The sequence below is a fragment of the Terrapene carolina genome, unplaced genomic scaffold, assembly GCF_002925995.2.
Source record: "Terrapene carolina triunguis isolate 2854851 unplaced genomic scaffold, T_m_triunguis-2.0 Scaffold714, whole genome shotgun sequence".
Classification (NCBI taxonomy): domain Eukaryota; kingdom Metazoa; phylum Chordata; order Testudines; family Emydidae; genus Terrapene; species Terrapene triunguis.
The window spans coordinates 8,522,254-8,542,889 of NW_020665065.1; the positions used below are offsets into that span (position 1 = coordinate 8,522,254).

At 52.0% G+C, this 20,636-nt stretch overlaps 1 protein-coding gene across 1 annotated transcript in view; it reads right to left on the reverse strand.

Annotated features, from left to right (window-relative positions):
- AGRN (agrin) overlaps positions 1 to 20,636 on the reverse strand; it is a 221,528-nt gene that overhangs the window by 69,002 nt on the left and 131,890 nt on the right. The window contains exon 4 of the mRNA XM_024201658.2: positions 732 to 947. Coding sequence (XP_024057426.2) covers positions 732 to 947 — 216 coding nt within the window. The remainder of the gene's footprint in view (positions 1 to 731; positions 948 to 20,636) is intronic.

The window sequence follows — 20,636 nt, forward strand, 5'->3', positions numbered from 1 at the left end:
CAGAGCCCGAACGAGAACATCTACGCTGCTGTTTTCAGCTCCGCGGTGGGAGCCCCATGAGCCTGAGTCGGCTGACCCGGCTCTGAGACGCCCTGCTGCGGGTTTGCAGTGTAGCCATACCCTGACTGGCCCACTGCCCTCAGGCCTGATACCCCAGAGTGGCATTAGGGGGCGCTGTGCTGCTGGAGGTAGCACCTTTGGAACAAGATACAGAACCTACAGCTTGCCCACTTGTGATCTTTAAAGAATCCGCAGCCCCTTTTCACAAGCCCAGGGGCACGTTCACCCTGGTGCCCTGGCCAGGTTATTGCCTTCTTCCTCCCAGATGTTCTCGACCGATTCCATGGCACAAGGGAGCCTCCTTAACCTAGGCGGTTTCGGAGAGTCGCCGTGCGCCGTTAAAGAGCGTCTGCGTCTCTCTCTGGTGGTGGACAAAGGAGTCTACATGCTGGATCACAGTCCGTACACCAGGGATGGCACTGGCCCCTCACCCTTTTCCTTGGGTACCCTGCTTCCAGCCTTGGGACTTCTCTCTCCTTCTCCATCCTCCCTGGCACCCTGCAATGCTTTGACCGTGATTGAGGACTGGCTGTGACCGTTCATTTCCTAGCCCCCACCCCCTCCAAGCTACTGAATCCAAACGGCTGCCTCCCTTGAAGAATGTCGCCGATGCCAGAGCGGATGCCCATCTCACCTTGCCGGGGCTCGAGCGTGTCCTTGGCTCTACTCACCGCATGCCCCCTTGCTGATGACTTTGATCCGCCTCTGCTGGTTGCACTGGGCTTTCTCCAGCTCACACTCGTTGCTGTAGGTGGAATAGTCCGAGCCACAGACGGGGGCCACCACCACCGGGCAGGTAGTCTTCTTGCAGACACAGGAGGCCTGGGAGGAGTTGGTGGTGCTCCTCTCGCATATGGCGCCGAATCCGCACAGCATTCCTCGGCACACTGCAGGGGAGAGAGCAGAAAGAGGCCAGGTCAGCCTAGGCTGCTTATCCAGAGACAGAACCTCGCTCCCCTTGTTTTGTAACAGTCACAGCAGCCCGGATTCCTGGGTTCCATACCGGAGTGTAGGAGGGAGTTGATCTAATAGGAACCAGGAAGGACTAAGAGCCCACACTCCTGCGGGCTGTTCCTGACTGCCACAGCCTCCCTGTATAAGTTTGAGCAAACGGCGTGCCTCAGTTTCCCCACGTGATGCTAATCGCCATCTGCCATATGGGGATGCAAGATGGTGTCGTTATTCTCTTCGCAAACCTCTGAGCATTATTTTATCTGTTCAGCACTCCTGGGCTCAGCAAACCGAACACAAAACCCAGGGATAAAGACAGTCCCCGGGAGCTTGCACTCAAGAGACCAAGATAAGACAAGCTGCAGGGGGACACGCAGCAGCCAGTGCGGCGGCTGCAAGAACAAAGCGGTCGCAAGCGTAGTTATTTACACAATGCCCAAAGTGCGCCAGTACGGGCCAGATCCTGCCCTCGTGGCCACGATGGGAGCAGGATCGCGCCGCGATATTAACAATCGGATCTCCTGCCTCTGCACTGCAACATTTCCGCTGGGTGGGAGACCCACCCTCCAGCCTCGGGGCCTTTCCCTGCAGATCTGCCTGCCCTCCTGAGCAGCTGCCTCTCATCGGCTCCTACCATCTTACAAGGAGCCGATGCCAATGGGAATGTTTCCACGGGCCTCGGATCAGGCCCAGGTACAGTAACCCCCTGCCAAACAGTGCCCCAAAGGGAGGGGGCTTTACACACTCACAGTGCCTTCCTCACACATGCAGCCGGAGCAGCCCAGACGCTGCACATCCCCAGGACGCCAGGGTCCAGGATCACTCCCACTTCTCAATGTCTGGCCCCCGCTCTCCGCCCACCCCTCTGCACTTGCATGACCTGCCTCAGCCGGCCACAGTTCCCTTCCCACACCCGTGTTGGGTAGGGGGCGAAACGGCACAGCTGGTCAACGCGCCACTGGGCGCATCCGTCAGGCTCTCTGGGTTTAGGGGCCGATTATCCCATTCCCCTCCCAGATACCTGCTCCCAAAGGGGCTCCACCCTGCAGGGCTCAAGGGCAGCGAGACATGGCGGCTGGTGGCGAAGAGGAGCGTGACATGCCATGTTGGCACCAGCTTACATACGGCAAAAGCTGCACACAAAAGGTCCCACCCTCCTGCCTTCCGCCCCTCCGCAGAGTTCCCCGGACAGACAGAGGGCAAGTCTCCTGCACTCTCCTTGGGATGCCCATCTGCAAAGGTGCCACAGGTGCTGACTTTCCAATGTGCTGGGGTGAGCTCGACCCCCGGGCTCTGCCCCAGGGCCAGCCCCCACTCCACCCCTTCCTCCATGGCCCCATCCCTGCCCCGCCTCCTCCTGCCCCATTCCGCCCTCCCTCGTTCCACCCCCCTTCTGTCCAGCACCTCCTGCACTCCATGAAACAGCTGATTGCGGTGGGCGGGAGGAGCAGGGAGGGAGGGGGAGGCGCTGATTGGCAGGGCCTGCCGGCGGGCAGGAAACACTGGGGGGGGGGGGGGGGAGGAGGAAGCTGATAGGGGGGCTGCCAGTGGGTGCTAGCACTCACCATTTTTTCCCTGTGGGTGCTCCAGCCCCAGAGCACCCACAGAGTCGGCACCTATGAAAGGGGCCTTGAGAGGTCACTTAAGGCAGGTTTCGCCCTAGATAGCGTCACAGGAAAGAAACAGCCACGGCGCCCTCTGCCCTCCATCCCACACAGGGACACCAGCCCCAAAGAGAGCCGAGGGGTACTGGGTGAAAGCAAACTCAGTCAGCTGGCAGGCAGCCTGGTCTACAGGAAAGGGACTGGGCGTTCGGAGAGCCAGGTCCCGTTCCCAGCTCTGCCACTGCCCAGTGGTGTGACCTTGGGCAAATCACTTCCCTTCCCGGGGCCGCTCTCCCTCTCCCATCTTTTGTCTTGTCTTGTCTGTTTAGAGCATAAGCTCTTTGGGGGAGAGACTCTCATTTACTCTGTGCACTACCGCACCTACCACAACTGGGCTTGATCTGGACTGGGGCCTCTAGCCCCTCCTGGGATACAATGAGACAACAAGTGGCCATGAGGACAGGGCGGGTGAAATTAACCAGGTCATGGAGAGATAGGTAGATCGATGTGAGGTAGATGGATGAACCGCCTCTGATCCCCACCCCTAACGTATTAACAGTGACCACACCCCTTCTCACAGGATGGCTGGGATCAAGCTTTCCCGAGCCCTCCTCACCAACAGCATTTACTGACCCCGTTCAAATAAGAGAGAAGGACCATTAAAATAAAAACCTGAGAGCAAAAGAAAAAAAAATGTCTTCAGCTTGTAACTCTATTCAGTGTGGGGGTAGAAAACACACACACACACTATCTTTATACATTGCAATTTATGCAAATCTACCGGGATCACATGGCTGAGGGCTTGTGTCTTTCTAATAGGAGATGCACAAATCTCTTTATCACACACAGTAATCAGAGCAGCCAGCACAGACCAGATCCGGCATCTGAATTGCTAATGTAACAGGAAAGGTAATTTTTAAGTTGGCAGAGGCGCAGGGGTGGGGGGGACAGGTACAGGCAAACTCAGCCATATGCAGGTAGTTTTTGTGAGCAAAGCACAATTGCAGCAGTGGGAAGACATGGCAGAGCACTCGGACCGCTCCCGGGAATGTCACTGACCTGTGCAGAACAATGCCCTCCACATACACAGCCACTGTGCACACACATCCAGAGCACACCGAGCGCACACCACATATACCACGCATGCACGCACACTACACACAAATCCACGGCATATACTATTCACCACATATATCTATCACAGGGGTTCTCACACTTCATTGCATCGGGACCCCCTTCTGACAACAGAAATTACTACACAACCCCGGGAGGGGGGACCTAAGCCTGCCCAAGAACCCACCCAGAGCCGAAGCCCAAGGGCTTCAGCCCCAGGCAGGGGGCCTGTAACCTGAGACCAGCCACCCAGGGCTGAGCCACAATCAGGCCGAAGAGAACCGCTGATCTATCCCATACATGCACACACCCACTACATTTACATGACAGACACACATCCTGCCCATACTTAGGCTTGGCAGAATTCTTCTTTCTTTTTTTTTTAAATAATTTCAATGTTTTGGAAAGCATTTTTACTATTTTTATCTATTTAAATTTCCACACTGATGGGAAATTAGGGGGGGATGTTGAGCAGTGGTGAGCAGAAATAACAATTTAATGACAGTAGACACTGAGATTCCAAACAGATCACCGCTAAACCACAAATTGTTAACATCGCATGTCAAAATAGACAAAGTCAATATCCTTACATCAAACTCTCATAAGTTCTCAAGCAGGCTTTTCTTACTTTGCCTCGCTGAAATTCTGATCATTACGGACGGAAACAATTTTTTGTCGGTTTGCGTATGTACAGTGAAACTGACGTGTATAGACATTTACCGATAAAAGTCTACACCTTCCAAGCCTACATGTATTACACCCTCACCGTATAAACTGCTCTCACTACCCACACACACTGCACTCACTACACACATGTCCACCCCATAGACACATACACAATATACGTTAAACATGGAGACTGACCTACATACTAGAGAGAGAGAAATCATAAAAGGCAAAATAAAAAGCCTGGCAGTGGCTCATTTACACTTCAATTCCCGGCCGCTTGGCTTTGACTGCTTTGAGATTTTGAGCTCATATGCACAGCAACAATGCGCCACTAAGAGACTAATATCGTCAAATAAAAAAAGAACTCTCTTTCTCTCCTACCCAATATCTAAAAGCAATTTATCATTTTTATGAAGCTCTGTGGATAGTCTCTCACTCTTTCCCTTGCTGCTGCTCTCACTCGCTCTCACTCGCTCTCTCTCTCTCTTTTTTTTTAATGCAGATGAGTCTGTTTAGCTCCAAGATTAGAGGGTGCAAGAGACGATAGACAGCGTGTGAATATGAAATGCAGGACAAGTGGGGCTTTATCCAGTCCCACCCCCCTCTGCCTCTTGAGCAGGTTCTTCGGAGCAGAAGTGTAACGGTGTAGTGCATAATCAAGCTGCCACTCAGAAGGGAGAGGGGAGGCAGAGACCAGACTTCTCGAAAAGCAAAGGGAAGAAGCCAGAGCACCAGACAGATGCGGGGATGCAGAGCAAACCTCAGGCAGGTTTCAATTAGCTACCTGCTTGCAGAAGATCGGACAGAACGTGAGGGGTGAAGGGGAGCAAGGTGGTAGGCTCTGCTGGCCAGGACTGCTGGGCACGTAACATACAGGGGCCCAATCCATTGCCCAGTGCAGTCCCACGGACGCAGGGGGAGCCGGGCCCTGTGCTGTTCTGTTTGGGAGAGGGATGGAATGACAGGTAACTCCTCAGGGGAGCTCTGTTCCCCACCACCTGCCACCCCTGGACAGGAGCGTCTGAGTGTGAAGTCACAAAGTCAGGCCGAAGGGGAGCGGGATCGCACTCAAACACCCTGGTGATGGGCACAGAGTAGGAGCCTGGAGCACTGAACGGGGATAACCCTAGGATAAGGTGGACGTAACCCACATACCCATCATTTGCAACCGCAGGCAAGAGCAAAGGGGAAGGGGACACCTATCAGTAAACTTTGAGTCTCCCCATGGCACTCCACTTTGATTCTTCCCTTCAGGTACTGCCCCCCACGAGCAGGATCTGTACATCTGCAAGGCACTGTACGCATCCTCTGAACCTGATAATCGCAGGCCAGGCCTGTGCTCTGGGAGATGCCCAGACCCAGGTGAGAAACGAGCTGGCAGAGTGGTATGGACACGTCACGGCCCAGCATGACAGCTCGGGTAGGCAAGCTGGAGGGTGGACGGCCCAGCGGACAGGGCGCTGACCTGAGACTCAGGACACCACCACTCCATTCCTGACTTTGCCACGGATTCCCTGCGTTACTTTGAGCAAGTCACTTGGTCTCTCTGTGCCTCAGTTCCCCCCTCTGCAAAAGGGGTCCAATAGCACTGCCTTGCCTCGCAGGGGTGTGACGAGGCGCTCAGACGTTACAGCAGCAGGTGCCAGGGAAGTACCAGAGACAGAGCAAGGTTTCCCAAGGAGAGGGGACCGTAGGAGTGGAGTTTGAAAGCACAAACTTGAGTGCAGGAGTTTGTGTGGGGGAGACAGGATGAGAAGACGAAAGCAGCGATGAAAACGGATACAATCTTTTAGGCCTATCTGCTGCTAGACCCTGGCCTCGTGCCCAGGTGAGCGTGAGTGAAGAATATCAGGGTTGGAAGGGACCTCAGGAGGTCATCTAGTCCAACCCCCTGCTCAAAGCAGGACCAATCCCCAGACAGATTTTTGCCCCAGATCCCTAAATGGCCCCCTCAAGGATTGAACTCACAACCCTGGGTTTAGCAGGCCAATGCTCAAACCACTGAGCTATCCCTCCCCCCAAGGAAATGAGACGTTTGGGTGGATCGATGCAGCACGGCACCATCCACCCTTTAACTTGTCTGGTGTCGGAGACCTCGGTAGGTTTTGCTGAGAAGGGTCTACATAGAAGCACAGAAATGAGTGGCAGAAAGGGACCTCAAGAGGTCAAGTCCATCCCGCTGCACTGAGGCAGGACCAAGTAAACCTAGACCATCCCTGACAGGGGTTTGTTCAGCCTGTTCTTAAAAACCACCAGTGACGGGGAATCCACAACCTCCTTTGGGAGCCTAGTCCAGCGCTTTACCACCCTTAGAGTTAACGTGTTTCCTAACATCTAACCTAAATCTCCCTTGCTTCCGATTAAGCCCATTACTTCTTGTCCTATCTTCAGTGGACATGGAGAACAATTGATCACCCTCCTCTTTATAACAGCCCTTAACATATTCAGAGACTGTTCTCAGGTCCCCCCCATCCAGTCCTCTTTTCTCAAGACTAAACATGCCCTTTTTTTAACCTTTCCTCATCGGTCAGGTTTTATCAACCTTTGCTCATTTTTGTTGCTCTCCTCTGGACTCCCTCCAATTCATCTACATCTTTCCCAGGACTCCCGCCTGGCCCCATTAGATCTGCAGCTCTCCAAAGCTCTGGTGTGTTGCAGTGACACGAACTACAAAGCCTGGGAGAAAAATCCAGCAGCACTGGTGCTGAGAGAAGGACAGGAGGCTGAGGAGAGAGGCCCTGCGGTGAGCTGCAAACTCCAGCTACACCCTGGCAGGGCCGCCCAGAGGGGGGGGCAAGTAGGGCAAGTTGCCCCAGGCCCCGCAGGGGCCCCCACGAGAGTTTTTCGGAGCCCCTGGAGCGGGGTCCTTCACTCGCTCCGGGGGCCCCGGAAAACTGTCGCGGGGCCCAGGCCCCCGGAGCTTCTTCCGCTCCGGGTCTTCGGCAGCAATTCGGCGGCAGGGGGTCCTTCCGCTCCGGGACCCACCGCCAAAGTGCTCCGAAGACCCGCAGCAGGGGGTCCTTCCGCCCCGGGACACGCCGCCGAAGTGCCGGGTCTTTGGCGGCAATTCGGCGGCGAAGACCCCCAGACCCCCTGAATCTTCTGGGCGGCCCTGCACCCTGGGCCAGAAACTGACCCTGGTCCACGGTGAGCGTAGGGGGTGTGTGCACCTCTGACTCCCCCTGGCCAGCTCAGTCAGGGAGCACTGGGGCTCAGGGCAGGAGAGGGGAAAGGGGGTCAGATGCTGGTACCTACTTTTATCTTTCCTTTCTCCCCCTCTTAAAGAAACCTCAGAACCACACATGCTTTGGACACCCCTTCATGACAACCTCCTTGCTGGATAGAGGAGAGGATGGGCCGGGGCTCCCACTCGGAGCCCATAGAAACCATGCCAAGATCAACCAGAGGGGGCGCTGCAGAGAAACCAGAGGCCCTGCCCAAGCCCTCCCCGCTGGGGGCTGAGTAATGGAACCATACCCTTGACATGCTTTTAAACGGAGGCACAGAGAGGTTAAGTGACTCAGGCCAGGTCTACACTACAAATACAATTATTTCGTCACTCTGGGGTATGAAAAATCCACCCCCTGAGTGACAGAATGGTTATGCTGACCTAACCCTGGGGCAGACAGGCTCTGTGGAGGGGAGTCGCCATAGGCACCGCCTCCCACCGAGGTAGCTGCACTATCCCGACGGGTGAAGCTTTCCCACCCGCACAGTAGCGTCTTCACTAAAGCACCAGTGCAGAAGTGCTGCCCTCAGCAAAGATCAGAGAGTGAGCAACAGTTCCAGCCCTCTGATTCCACACTGCCCACGCCTTGGCGTTCAGACCGGACAAACCCAGCTAATGAGGAGAAAAACAATTGCTTCTATGGCCCCTTGTTACCATGCTGTCTGAGCACCTCATAGTCTAAGGTACACGAGGAGGCAGGGCACTGCGGCTAGTCCCATTTTACTGATGGGGAACTGAAGCACAGAGAGGCTAAGTGACATGCCCAAGGTCACACAGCAAGCCTATGAACCTGGGTCTCTTGATTCCCAGGCTGGCTCCCTAACCACTGAGCCATCCTTTCTCTTGAGGTAGTCAGAGGACATAGCACACCAAGGAGGGGGAGGAGCTAATCCAAGGGGGAAGAAGGTGTGATGGGGTGAAATTAAGAGAATAAAGTGTAGGCTGAATATGACGGAAGATTTCCTGAGGGGAGGGGGCAAAGGGCCTAGGGAGATTCCCCCCTCCCCACAAGGGACGGAATGGAAACCCCTCTACTTGACCCAGGCTGGCCAAAGCCTTTGGGAACAGTCTGCCACTAGAAGGGGATGGACAGGGGCACCTCATCCCTTCCCTCCACCTCCCCTTACGGAAGAGCCCATTACAGATGGCAGTCTGGGGACGAGAGTAGGCAGGCACCCAAGTCCCCTCCAAGAAGAGCCCAGCAGCGACAGCCGAAGCCCCTGCAGGCACTTGGAGAGGCAGGGGCAGGGCAGCAGGATCCTATAGGCTTTAGGAGCTCATTGCACTTGCAGACTGAGGCCTTCTCCTCGGATCACCCCAACCCAATCCACTGGAGATGAGCCGCATCACAAGGGAGGGGATGGTGGGGTCGTCTAGGCCTCTGTGTTCTGCATCCCACTCTCTGCTTCTCTAGCCATGTCGTGCTGCGACCGAGGCAGCACCGGGCCCCCACTGCCCCTGTCTCCGTTATGTCTGGGATGAGGCCTGGTGAAAAATTTAGAGCGAGATAGCAGGGCCTGAGGGCGTCCGCTCCCCTTGTGCGGCCAGGAGCATGCGAGGATACAGCTGGAATGGGGAGAGCGGGGGCGCTGAAAGATGCAGGAGGGCAAGGGCACTGGGCCAGCAGCAGCACACAACTGAGCTGGGCTTGTTTCCTCCGCTCTTCCCTCGCCTCGCCAGCCCCCCTCCCCACGCAGGGCGGAGAGTCAGACACTGGGAAATCGCCCCTTTGTATCAGCCGCGAACACGCCCTCCCCTGCTGATTCGACACCAGAGAGACCTCTGCATCAAGGCACGGATAGAAATCACCAACCTCAATCATGCCCAGCCCCCATCCCAGGAGCAAGGTTCAGGAAGCGGTGAGCTGGGAGATGACAGCGGTGCCCCTTTGCCCGCGCCCACAGCGGTTAATTCCGGGAACAAAGGGAGATTGTGGCGGGGGAAGGGATGGCTGAGCGGAGGTTGGGACCTATACATTTAATCCACCCTGACCCCATCGTTCCAATTTAGGACTAACTCCAATCAATAACTGATGCTTCGTCTGATTTCCTATTACAGTCATGGCCCCGTGCAGCTGCGCCATTGACAGATGCATGCTCAGAATGGGGTTGGGGAGAGGGGAGGAGGTGCACTGGGGGGCAGGTCTCCTTCAGCCCCTCCCTGAGGCACAAACACTCAGATACATCCCTGTTGGCCTACGTGCACCACCAGGAACTGCTGTGCAGCAGAGAGAGGGAGAGGTAATGCTGTATTACAAAGACTATTATTTCAGACTCCAGCTCAATTAGTCAAACACAAGTGATGCTCAGAAACAGACCGGTTCTTGACCTAGGGACCAGGAATGATTTCCATTTAACCTGCTGATCCTAACCACCTGGGGAGGGATGGGCTCAGCTGAGAGCTCCCCAGGGAACGAACAAAGAATATTTGGGACTTTACACAGCCCTTTTCATCTGTATCTCTCAGTGCTCTTCACAAAGGTGGTGCTGCTCTAGTAGACGCTTGGGGAATTTTTAGTACTGCTGTCAGGAACAGAGTCACACCCCTCATTTACTGGTCACTATTTCAGGGTGCATTTCCTTTCCGTATTGGTCTCAGCCTTCAGGCAGAAGTTAGACTAGTCAGTTTCACTTTTGCCTCCAGCAGCACTACTGTCAATTTCACTTTCAAGCACCAGGTTGCAAACATTACAGGGAAAACGTTTATTTTTGCTTAAGAAAATGTTGTGCTGGAATTTAAAATACTGGAAACATTTCTATTGTTCTTAATGTTTCCTAAAAGCTTTTATTTATTTATTTTTAATTATTTTCAATTTGATCTGGTGACATCCTCTTTAAAACAGGGGCAGATCCTTAGCATTTCTATAGATAAACATTTCTCAATTTTAAAATGATACAAAACAACCCCGATAAAATAACAGAAGGGCAACAAAGTACAAGGAGGATATTTGGATGAGGCTGCATAAGGATACCAACTTAAGGAATCATTCCTTCCACCTGGAGCAAAGTTAAACAATCACACTCCAGCTACATACTGACATTTAAACAAAAGGCTAGGGAAGTGTGTTTATTTCGCCAAAGGGACAACATCAGCTTAATTTTAGCCAAACGCTTAAATTCTGTAAAAAACAAGCTTTCATAACACCTGAGTCCAACAGACATTTCCACTTTAACAGAAAAAAATAAATCAATCAATCAATAATCCAATGAATGTGGTTGTTTTAGAAGCCGCAGACATTACAGCATTAAGGCTGTACCACTGAGGCCCCTCAGTGGGTGGTGTTTTTCATGGGGTGGGAGCGGCCTGTCAAAGATGAGGACTCCTGACCCGGATGTGGAATTTCCTCTCTCTGTGTAAGAGTGAAACGGACTTCGCTGGATCTCCACCAAGAGACTAACGTATAAATAAAAATCTAACCTCCCCTCCCCCCCCCATGCTGAACAGTAACAAGCAAATCAGCTGTTTACGTTTTTCACTTTTAACAATCTCAGGTATTATTGGTAATGAAACATGTTTTTCTCCAGCAGATGATTTTAAATTTGATTTTACAAAGCGCCTGTCCGGTGTCGTGATGTGGCTAGATTATGCCCGCACAAAGCCCAGAGAGAATAAAATAAACACCGCTCTTCTCCCATCAGAACTGAGAAATACAAACCAGGTTTATCATAACTGGAAAAGACGCACAGCCATACACGCTCTGCATAGCATGAAATTCCCACTGAAGTCAGCAGGAGTTTTCCTTTCCAAAAGGGAGCTCTTGTCAGTTGTACTTTAATTTTAGGTATCCTGGCAGAAGTTACCACAGCAGGGAAAAGAATAAAACTTGGAAAGTGAAAAGATTTAAAAAAAATAGGAAGAGGCGTAAAGTTCCCTATTCAGGAAAACACTTAAGCACGTTTGTAACATTAAGCCTGTGTTTCAGTTCCATTTTCTACAGTAAGACTTCAGCATGTACACAGGTGCTTTGCTGAATCGGGGCATAAAGTACTAACAAGTGTGGTAAGAAATTTCCGTGGGATTCCTATCATAATAAAAAGGTACAGGAGATTATGTCTGAGTAAATATCAAACAGCAGGAATATGGCTCATGATGGCAAGGACCTCTTAGCATTTATGCCCATCAGTGTTTGGAATGACATGAATTCGCAGTTAAAAATACCAAACATTGAAGGGGTTGCAGGCTCATCTTTCCATATGTTGTGATTATACGCATCACTTACAGGTCAAGGCTCAACTGGGCTAGGCACTGTGCAAACATATAACAAAGAGATGGTCCCTTCCCTCATAATCGAAGTATCTGACTATAGACAACAGGTGGACACGATGCAGAGACGAGAAAGCACAATGTAGCGATGAGACAGTCTTAGCATGATAATCTAAAAGAGATGCCGTAGTTCAAACAGGAATGAGTTCAGGGACGTCCTCTGGCCTATGTTAGACAGGAGGTCAGACTAGATCACAATGATCCCTTCTGGCCTCAGAACCAACGAATTACACACTAGCTGCCTAACCATATACATGAGTTAGTTATAGAAACACCATACACAAGAGGGAGACTGGGCTTCTGGAGACCTGTGTTCTATCCCTGACTCCCAGGCTGCATCTATGTTAGCAAATCTACTCCTCCATACTCCCCTAGCACTGGTGGAGGTGGGAGAGACCACCCACCACAAAAAGCAGGGGCAGGAGGTTGAACCTAGCCAAGCTCAACCTGGAAATAAGGGGCTTTTTAAAAAAAACAAAACAGTGAGGGTAATCAACCAGTGGAACCGTATTTCTAGAAGTGTGGTAATCCCCCCAGAGCAGGGGTGCTCAAACTGGGGATCAGGGCCCCTCAGGGGGTCACGAGGTTATTACATGGGGGGGTCGCAAGCTGTCAGCCTCCACCCCAAACCCTGCTTTGCCTCCAGCATTTATAATGGTGTTAAATATATAAAAAAGTGTTTTTAATTTATAAGGGGGGGGGTCGTACTCAGAGGCTTGCTATGTGAAAGGGGTCACCAGTACAAGAGTTTGAGAACCATTGCTCCAGAGGCTTTAGATCAAGATTGGATGTCTTTCTAAGAGAGATGCTCTAGTTTGACCACAAGGTAGGCTAGATTCAAGGGTTCACGGGATGAAATCTCTGGCCTGCTATGCAGGAGGCGAGACTGGATGACTGCAATGGTCTCTTCGGGCCTTAACATCTAGGAGGCTGCACTTTCACCTGCCCATCATGGTTAGACGACATGATGGCCAAAACGCCTGAGCTCCCACCATCGCCCCCAAAGCTGGAATTGCACCCATGATGAACTATGGGTCTCTGTTCCCCTGCATGATCCTGAGTGAGTCACAACCGATGGGTGCCTCTGTTTCCCCATCTGTAAAAGGAGTATAACATTCCCCAGCACTAAATGTCCTCCCATGGATGTTCTGAGTCATGGAGCGAGTCTGCTGGCTGGTGCAAACAGCAGTGTGCATTTGCATGGGGAGCATTGCGGCTGAAGAATATCATGGTTCTAGTTAAATCATCGTGTGCTTAGAACTGCGAAGAATAAGGGGTCAGTGGTGCATTCGACAACTCTTTGTGAATGGTAGAAAACCGGAGCGGAGAGCTGACCTTTCCCCAAGCCCCCCGGGTGGTTGAAGGTGAGGGGGAGACGCAAGTAGAGTAGGACTAGCAAGACAACACTTCAGCAAGCTGACAAAGCCAGAAGGGAGGGCTCAAGCTTATAGTAACCGTGCTGACGCCCCGTCAAACTGCTCTCGGTCTCTCGGCTCTGCTGGAGCAGAGGGGAAAAAAAAACAGCACATGATGGAGGTGTTGGGGGGACACACGTCAGTGGGATTTATTTGCACCAATACATTTGCTGCGACAGTTAGAATTGCCGTCATTACGGCCTGCGTGGTGAGTCGGTCTGAGCTCTCCGTTGCTTCCCTCGGTGAGCCAGTGTTTGCTAAAGGGAGGAAGGTTTAGGGGAAGGGGAAGGGGAAGGAGGTGGGGAATGGAAGGCTAAAGCCACCTGGATTTGTAGCCTCCTTCTAGCTGGGCCATGCCAGGCTCCGGTGCTCCCCCTGGTATGGTGCAGCAACCAGCTCCTTCGAGATGGAGAGCAAGAGGGAATGTTAATGGGGGGGTTCATTCTCTGAGCTAGGGGGACTGGGCGAACCAGGGTGATCCGGCCTTTCCTCGGAACAGCCAGAGCTGGGAAAGGTTTCGGCCGTTCTCCGCCTGGTGCAGCGGGGTGGGGGGTGGGGTGGAAGGGTCACAGCTTTCATCCTTTAACAGGAGGCTGTTTCTGCCGCACCAGACCAGCAACAGCTGGAGTGATGGCTGCCTGCTCCCCCTCCCCCACCATCCCTCCCACCAGGGCAAGCAGATGGAGGAATGAACTCCGATGTCCTCACACTATCAATTTATGACACAACCGCCTGCCCACCGGGCCTTGCCCAGCTGGGTGGGCTCGCAGCACACGGCATTTGCCGAAGGCTCCCGAGGTGAGGGACGAGAGGGAAGGAAGTAGCGTCACTTACAGCAGCCAGTCACAGCCAACAAGCCACAAAAGTGACGTACGGAAACATTCCCTCCTTGTCCCTAAAGACGCCGGGAACACGAGCAAAGCAGCAACAAAGGGGATCCCGGGAAATAGAACCAACTCCCCCAGGAAAGGCAGGGCTCCGAGAGTGGGATTCCACCAGGACATAGAACAAGGCGGTTGGAGGAGGGGAGATGGTTGGATGGGCAAAGAAACAGGTGACCGAAGAGGGGGAAGGAGAGACGTGCCAGCTCCATCATTCCCGAGCAATACGGGTCTCATCTACAGGAGAGCGCTAGTGGTAACCGAAACTGGCGTAAAGGATATAGCAAACCCAGTGCAAAATGCTATGTGGACCCTCTGATTTTGGTCTAGGAGTGGCTGATGACACCTGGAGTCAAGCTGAAATAAACCACTCACACTGAAATAAGGGCACTCACACAGCCTTCTGCGCCTGGCACAACCTATCCTGGTTTTAACTTGGCCCAGGCTACTTTCCCACATAGCCTTAGGACAGCACTGCTAAGTGAGTGGGTTACTTTTACCATCATTAAAGCAACCAGCCTCTCCTTACTTGGGTTCTGAGGGGCACAAGTGAACCGCGGTATGCAGATGGCTGGTGCCAGCTTCACCTCCTCTCTTCCAACTGCTTCTACAGACACCCAGGCTCTCCCCTGCAAAGAGTGCTCCAGATAACAGTTGAAAACAAGCAGGTTGAGGCCTCCATCCTGCAGGGACCAAAGCCACCAGGGGAACACTTACAAATAGCTCTTCTTCCCGCAGCGTTACTCTTCGATGGAAACAACTGCTGGCGTTGGCACAGGGACGCCCACGGCCGGAGAGGTGTCCACAGGGCACCATCTAAAACCACTGGAGGATCCAGGCTCAGCCAATCAGATAACTGGCTCAGTGGCACGAGGTTGGCGGGAGGCGTTGAAAAGGCCCCAGCCCGGCAGTACCAGCGGGCATGCTTTGCTGTTGCCTGTAACTGGGCTCTGGAGAATTAAACTCCCTGCTTCTGGTAAAGCGTGGGCGGTGGTTGAGCAAGATGCCCACCCCCTCACCCCACCTTGTCCTCTCGGCCTCAGCTGGAAGGACTCTCTCTATGGGAGAGTGGCAGTGCCCTCCCCAGGCCACTCAATCTGCTCTGCGGCAGGCGTAACCTGAGCAGTGGCACATGGCTCTCACAGCACCCCCTCCTAGGCCACGCCAACAACGTCCCACTCGTACTACACTGCCCCACACTTAAATAACTAACTCAGGGCCCCCTGGCCTGCAGTTACAGGCACGCTCACCCTGATTCTCCCGCTGCCTTCCATCCACCGCCAGAGCCAGCCGCCCTGATCCCTAGCCTCCCTGCCAACCACTCCCCCCGCCGCAAATACGCAACAGGGTTTACCAAGAAGTCTGCCTGGGCCCTGGCACGAATGGCTGAGTCCAGACCCTTCTCCCAAAAACCTGGGGCTGGCCCCGCATCCAATCCTTGGAGGCTGCTGGCACTGGAAGGCAGAGTGTCCAGCATTCAGAGCAGGCAGCCGGGAGAGAGAATATGGTGTAGTGATAGGAATAGGGTGAGGCGGAGAAATGGGGGGGGGGGGGCAAGGGGAGTCAGGAGGCCTGGCTTCTGTTCCCAGCTATGCCACTGATTTGCTGTGAGGTTCTGTGCCTCAGTTTCCCCTTTTATAAAATGGGAGTGATGATAATTGCCACACATTGGAGACCGCTGGCTGAAAGGCTCCATATGAGCATTAAGGACTAATACCAGCCTAGCGTTGTCAAGTGCTTTGATAGCCCAAGGCAACAGGCTCTGGATTATAAACCGAAGTGTTTATATTATTGCTTATGTTTATTGTTATTAAGCCAGAGAAGGATTTGGGGGTTTTAATGCTTAAATTGCTCCTTTTCCTTGCACTGAAAAAGAAAATCTGCTCAGACTCCTCGCTGATTGCTCATTACACACACACACGCACATGGCAGGCTCCCTCTTGCTTTGCTTGCACTACTGCCTCACAGATCCTGCTGTCTGTACCCAGACTGCACTTGCCGTGATATTAACATGAAGAGCCTGCTGGGAGTGTGGGGGTAGACACAAGCATGCTTCACGCCAGCTCACGGGGACCAGGACAACCTTGGCCTCCTGCTCCTGGACGTTAATCTTGCAAGAAAAGTCGGGGGCAGGTGCTACACAGAGGAAGGGGGGGGGGAATGTCAAGACCCAGAGAGAGGGGGATCCTGACAATTCCACCTTCTCCCCAGCTGAAGGCAGAATGTGCATTTGACAGCCTGGATCGGCTCCAGATCACAGAGGCGCTTGTCCCCTCTCCGAACAGGCAGAGAAAACAATCAGAAAAGCACAGTAGGAAACTTGATTAAAACTCATGGGTGGGAGATAAGAGGTGGGATTTACCTAGATTTGTGGTTTAAAATGTCTCTGATTACAGGAACTTGGGGGGGAGGCAAAGGGAGGGGAGAGAGAAAAAGAGAGAGAAAGGGTAGAAACAACCACAAAAAACCCAACAACCCACAGACATGCTGCTGCTGTCAGGATAAACTGCAGGTTAGAATTCCAACAGGAAGGAACGTGCCCTGGGGAAAAAAAGAGGTCATCCCAGTCCAGTGACAAACACACCAGTAGCAGAACAAGGGGTAGTTCAGGGTATTCAACATCTCCAGGGAACTGCTGGGAACTCAGCTGAGACCTTCACCAATGTCACATGCTACCAAACAGCTGACAGATGCCAAGCACGGTTGCCCAGTATGTCTTTGTGCCTGAGAGGAGCAAAGCTACCCCTGCCTCCAGTTATTCACACTCGATGCACCCATCTCACCTTGACATACTGGCGAAAGCACGTGAGCGCTGCCTATCATGAGGCTTGGCTAGACTGAGAAAATGCCCCACCTGCGCTGACTCACATGATCTTAAGTACAATTTTTCCCTTAGTGTAGGCAAGGACTGCCAAGGTTAGAAATGTGGTAGGTCTTGTCTACACAGGGACACTCAGGAAAATTAATCTGAATTAGCTGAAGGTGTGAATTTAAAATGGATTCGTTAAATTGCATGAAGCCCCTGTGTAGACAATTAAAGAAGCCTTAATTTGGTTTAGCTTCATTCATTTCCAAAGTGAATGAAGCTAAACCGAATTCACACAGGGGTTTAATGCAGTTTAACTAATCCATTAAAAAACATTAATTTTTCTGAGTGTCCTCCTGTAGACAAGCACTTCAAATGACCACAGTGACCCTTAGCTGTATCTTTAAACAGGATTTGTTCCTGGATATGCGAGGTGCCATGTGTAACAGCACAGAATTAATTTTCTAATATGATGCATTTTCCCCACTACAGCATGGCCTCTCCATTTGTCCACCTGGACCAGAGTTTACACAAGCGTAATCCACTGGTGTGTGTTACAGGCACCCCTCCACAAGTCTGTTACAGCGCCGGCTCAGCAAACACTGGCTCTTCAGGTCAAGCTCCAGCAACTCCTGCATTAATGGCACATTGCCTTTACAACAACGTGCCCCTGCCGCATTGCAGTATGGGACCTTGGAAGGGATAGGTGAATATCCTGAAAGCAAATAAAGCCAACGTTTGGAAAATCCAGGATGGGTGTAAGGGTCAGTGCTTCGTTGCAGCAAATTTGCTTTATTCTAATTCATTCAAAGTCCCTAGTCTTAAATGTACTACAGAAGGGCACACTCAAAAATGGCATCTTTGAAACAGATCTAATCATTTAGCTGGCCAACTTCCCCTTGAATGGAACATCTTTGGGCCTCTATGAATGTTTCATTGAACTTTCATTGCATCACCTCCACTGCTGTCCAATAATGCAGTGCTGGAGGAGCCCAATCCAACCCCCTCGGAAGTCAAAAAAAATCTTTCCATTGGCTTCAAAGGGACCAGGCCACGGTTTGTAAAAGCCGTGTTGTTATCACAAGAAATTGTAAAATCACAGCACACAAATACACAGAGCTGAACTCAATGAGCAGTAAGAGAATAAGCACGAAGGTAAGCGTTTGAAGGGGTGCATATGACAAGGAGAGAAAGGAAGTGTTTGGGATGACACTAGGAGATAGAATTAGCAGGAACGAATAGGATGAAATTAAGCAGTGGAATATTAAGGGAAGCTTGGTTTTAGCTGACTGTTAGACTGAAAAGTATTCTCTGGTAAGTCCCATTGGTCAAGTCATTTAAATCCAGACAGGACAAGGCCCTTGGGAACACTCATAAGGGAACAATCCTAGATTGGTCAGGATGCAGGGGAGAAGGGGAATAGCTGAGATGATCTAATAGGTCTTTTCCATCTCTAATGGGTATTGATGGCTACCTAGCTAACAGGGGTATCAATGTGTCTCTTTGCCCAGCATCCCTGCTTTGCGATAGATTGCCCAGGCATGCTTAGAGCATGAGTTCAGAGAGTTGAAATTGAGGGTTTTCCTCCTGCAATAAAACTTAGATCCATATTTCAAGGAACGTTGGCACTGTCCCAGTGGATCAGACCAGTGATTTATGCAGGCCCTTATCCTGTCTCTGACAGGGACCAGCACTATAAAGAGACAATTAGGCAGCAATCTACCCATGGTAGAAGTTTCTTCCTGAACCTTAGACAGTTATCAATGAGCTTTTTTAGTCCTCTTCTGCATACCCCCTGGTCTCACCTCCTTAGAGGGCATTGCCAGGCACGTGTGAGGGATAAAACCTCCTTCCTTCTCCATGCCCCATTGCACTTGGTTCTGGAGCAGACCCTGAGCCATCTTCATTGAGAAGGGACCTGGGGTGTCACCATCGAGTATGTAAAGCAATGATCGGTGCTAAATGCGGGCTGGGAGGAGGGTATCTGTTCTTGTCTCTCCTTTGAGAGGAAAGCAAAGGAGGGAAAACGAAGTCCCCGGACCGGGAGGGCAGGCGATGGGGAAGGAGCCGTGCCGTGTGTGCACGCGCGTCTGTGTGTATGTCAGGACGGGAAAGGCCAGCATGAATTCTACATGAAACTGAGGTGTATGTTGCCATGGAGACCAGTTAGGCCGGAGCTCCAGCTGAGACTCATCTGTGCACATTTGCTCCTCCACTTGGGCCCACCCTCCCTGCCATCAATATTAATTACATCAGCAGTGCCTTGTTTGGTGAGGGAGAAGGAATCTGCCACTTTCACACCATCAGGAGAACAGCTGGAAGCCACCCTATCTAAACACGGTGGAAACCTCCAAAAGCACAGGCTAGGAAAGCCAGGCACCTAGATGTGTACAGACGTTCCCCGGGTTACACATACACAAATTCGCACTTATGGAAAAAGTTCCATAAGCCAGAAATAGGATTTTCGAGTTGCGGAAATTTTTGCGTAATGTACTGGTATACGTTTCTGACTTACACAAAATTCGAGTTATGCAAGGCTTTCCGGAACGATTGTGTAAGTCGGGGGGCGTCTGTACATAACATACAGATTCCTGCTCTCCTGAGGGCACATGGCTGGAACCACAAGGGCCATCAGCTCCAGAGAGCAGGGCTCAGATTTCAACTTGGGTCACCAGTGCAGCGAGCATGGAGGGCTCGTGGTGGACATCCCCAGTGCTATGCCCTTTGGCACTGGCCCTCTCTGCTTAAGGGCCCCGGTACTGGAGTAATAGTCGGACCTGTGAAAGGATGAACGTCTGTCCACATGGACCTGAAATCTAAGTCATTTACATGTATTATATGCTGGACTTGTCATACAGTGATTTGTGTGAACTAATATGAACAGCCTGGTGAGTAGAGACATGGGTTCTATTCCTGGTTCTGCTACTGCCCAAGGTCACCCAGAAGGCCAAGTCCCTGCCTTCTCTGTGCCTCAGTTTCCCCATCTGTAAAATAGGCATAACGATACTGGACGCCTTTTGTAAAGTGCTTTGAGATCTGCTGCTGAAAACCACTATATATGAGTTAGGTACTATTATATACATATGTTGCATCCCATGCTGCATGTAATATTCACATGACAGTCTATGCATGTGACATATGTATACCCATTCCTCTGGAGTTGCTTAGAGCTTGATCTGCACTGGCCGAGTGACCCAGAGCAAGTCTGCACTGTGCCTGCCACCTCCCAATCCTTTGCTGCAGGAATCTGCCCAACTCGGCTCATCTCCATGCTCCCTAGCCAGAAGAGCTGGCATCGGCTCTGGTGATCCTAGGCACAGGGCAGGAAGTGATCGAGTCTTCGTTAGGCCGAGATGGGGAGATGATGGGAGCAGATGAAAGAGAGGGGTGACAGCGTAATTAACAGCGGGACATGAATACACAAATGCCCGCAATAGAGGCAGTGACCCAAGGAGCCAGGTTATCACATTGGCACGTGCCACACCCCTCCACGGCACTGGGAGGCACGAAGACAACGTGAGCTGACATGGTCCAAGCCTGGCCCATGCTGGAGTGGGCTCCTTTTACTCCATCTATCTCCATAGTCCCTCTTTGCCCTTTGTGCTTCACTAGCTTTCGCATACAACCCCACTGAAATGGAGCCAG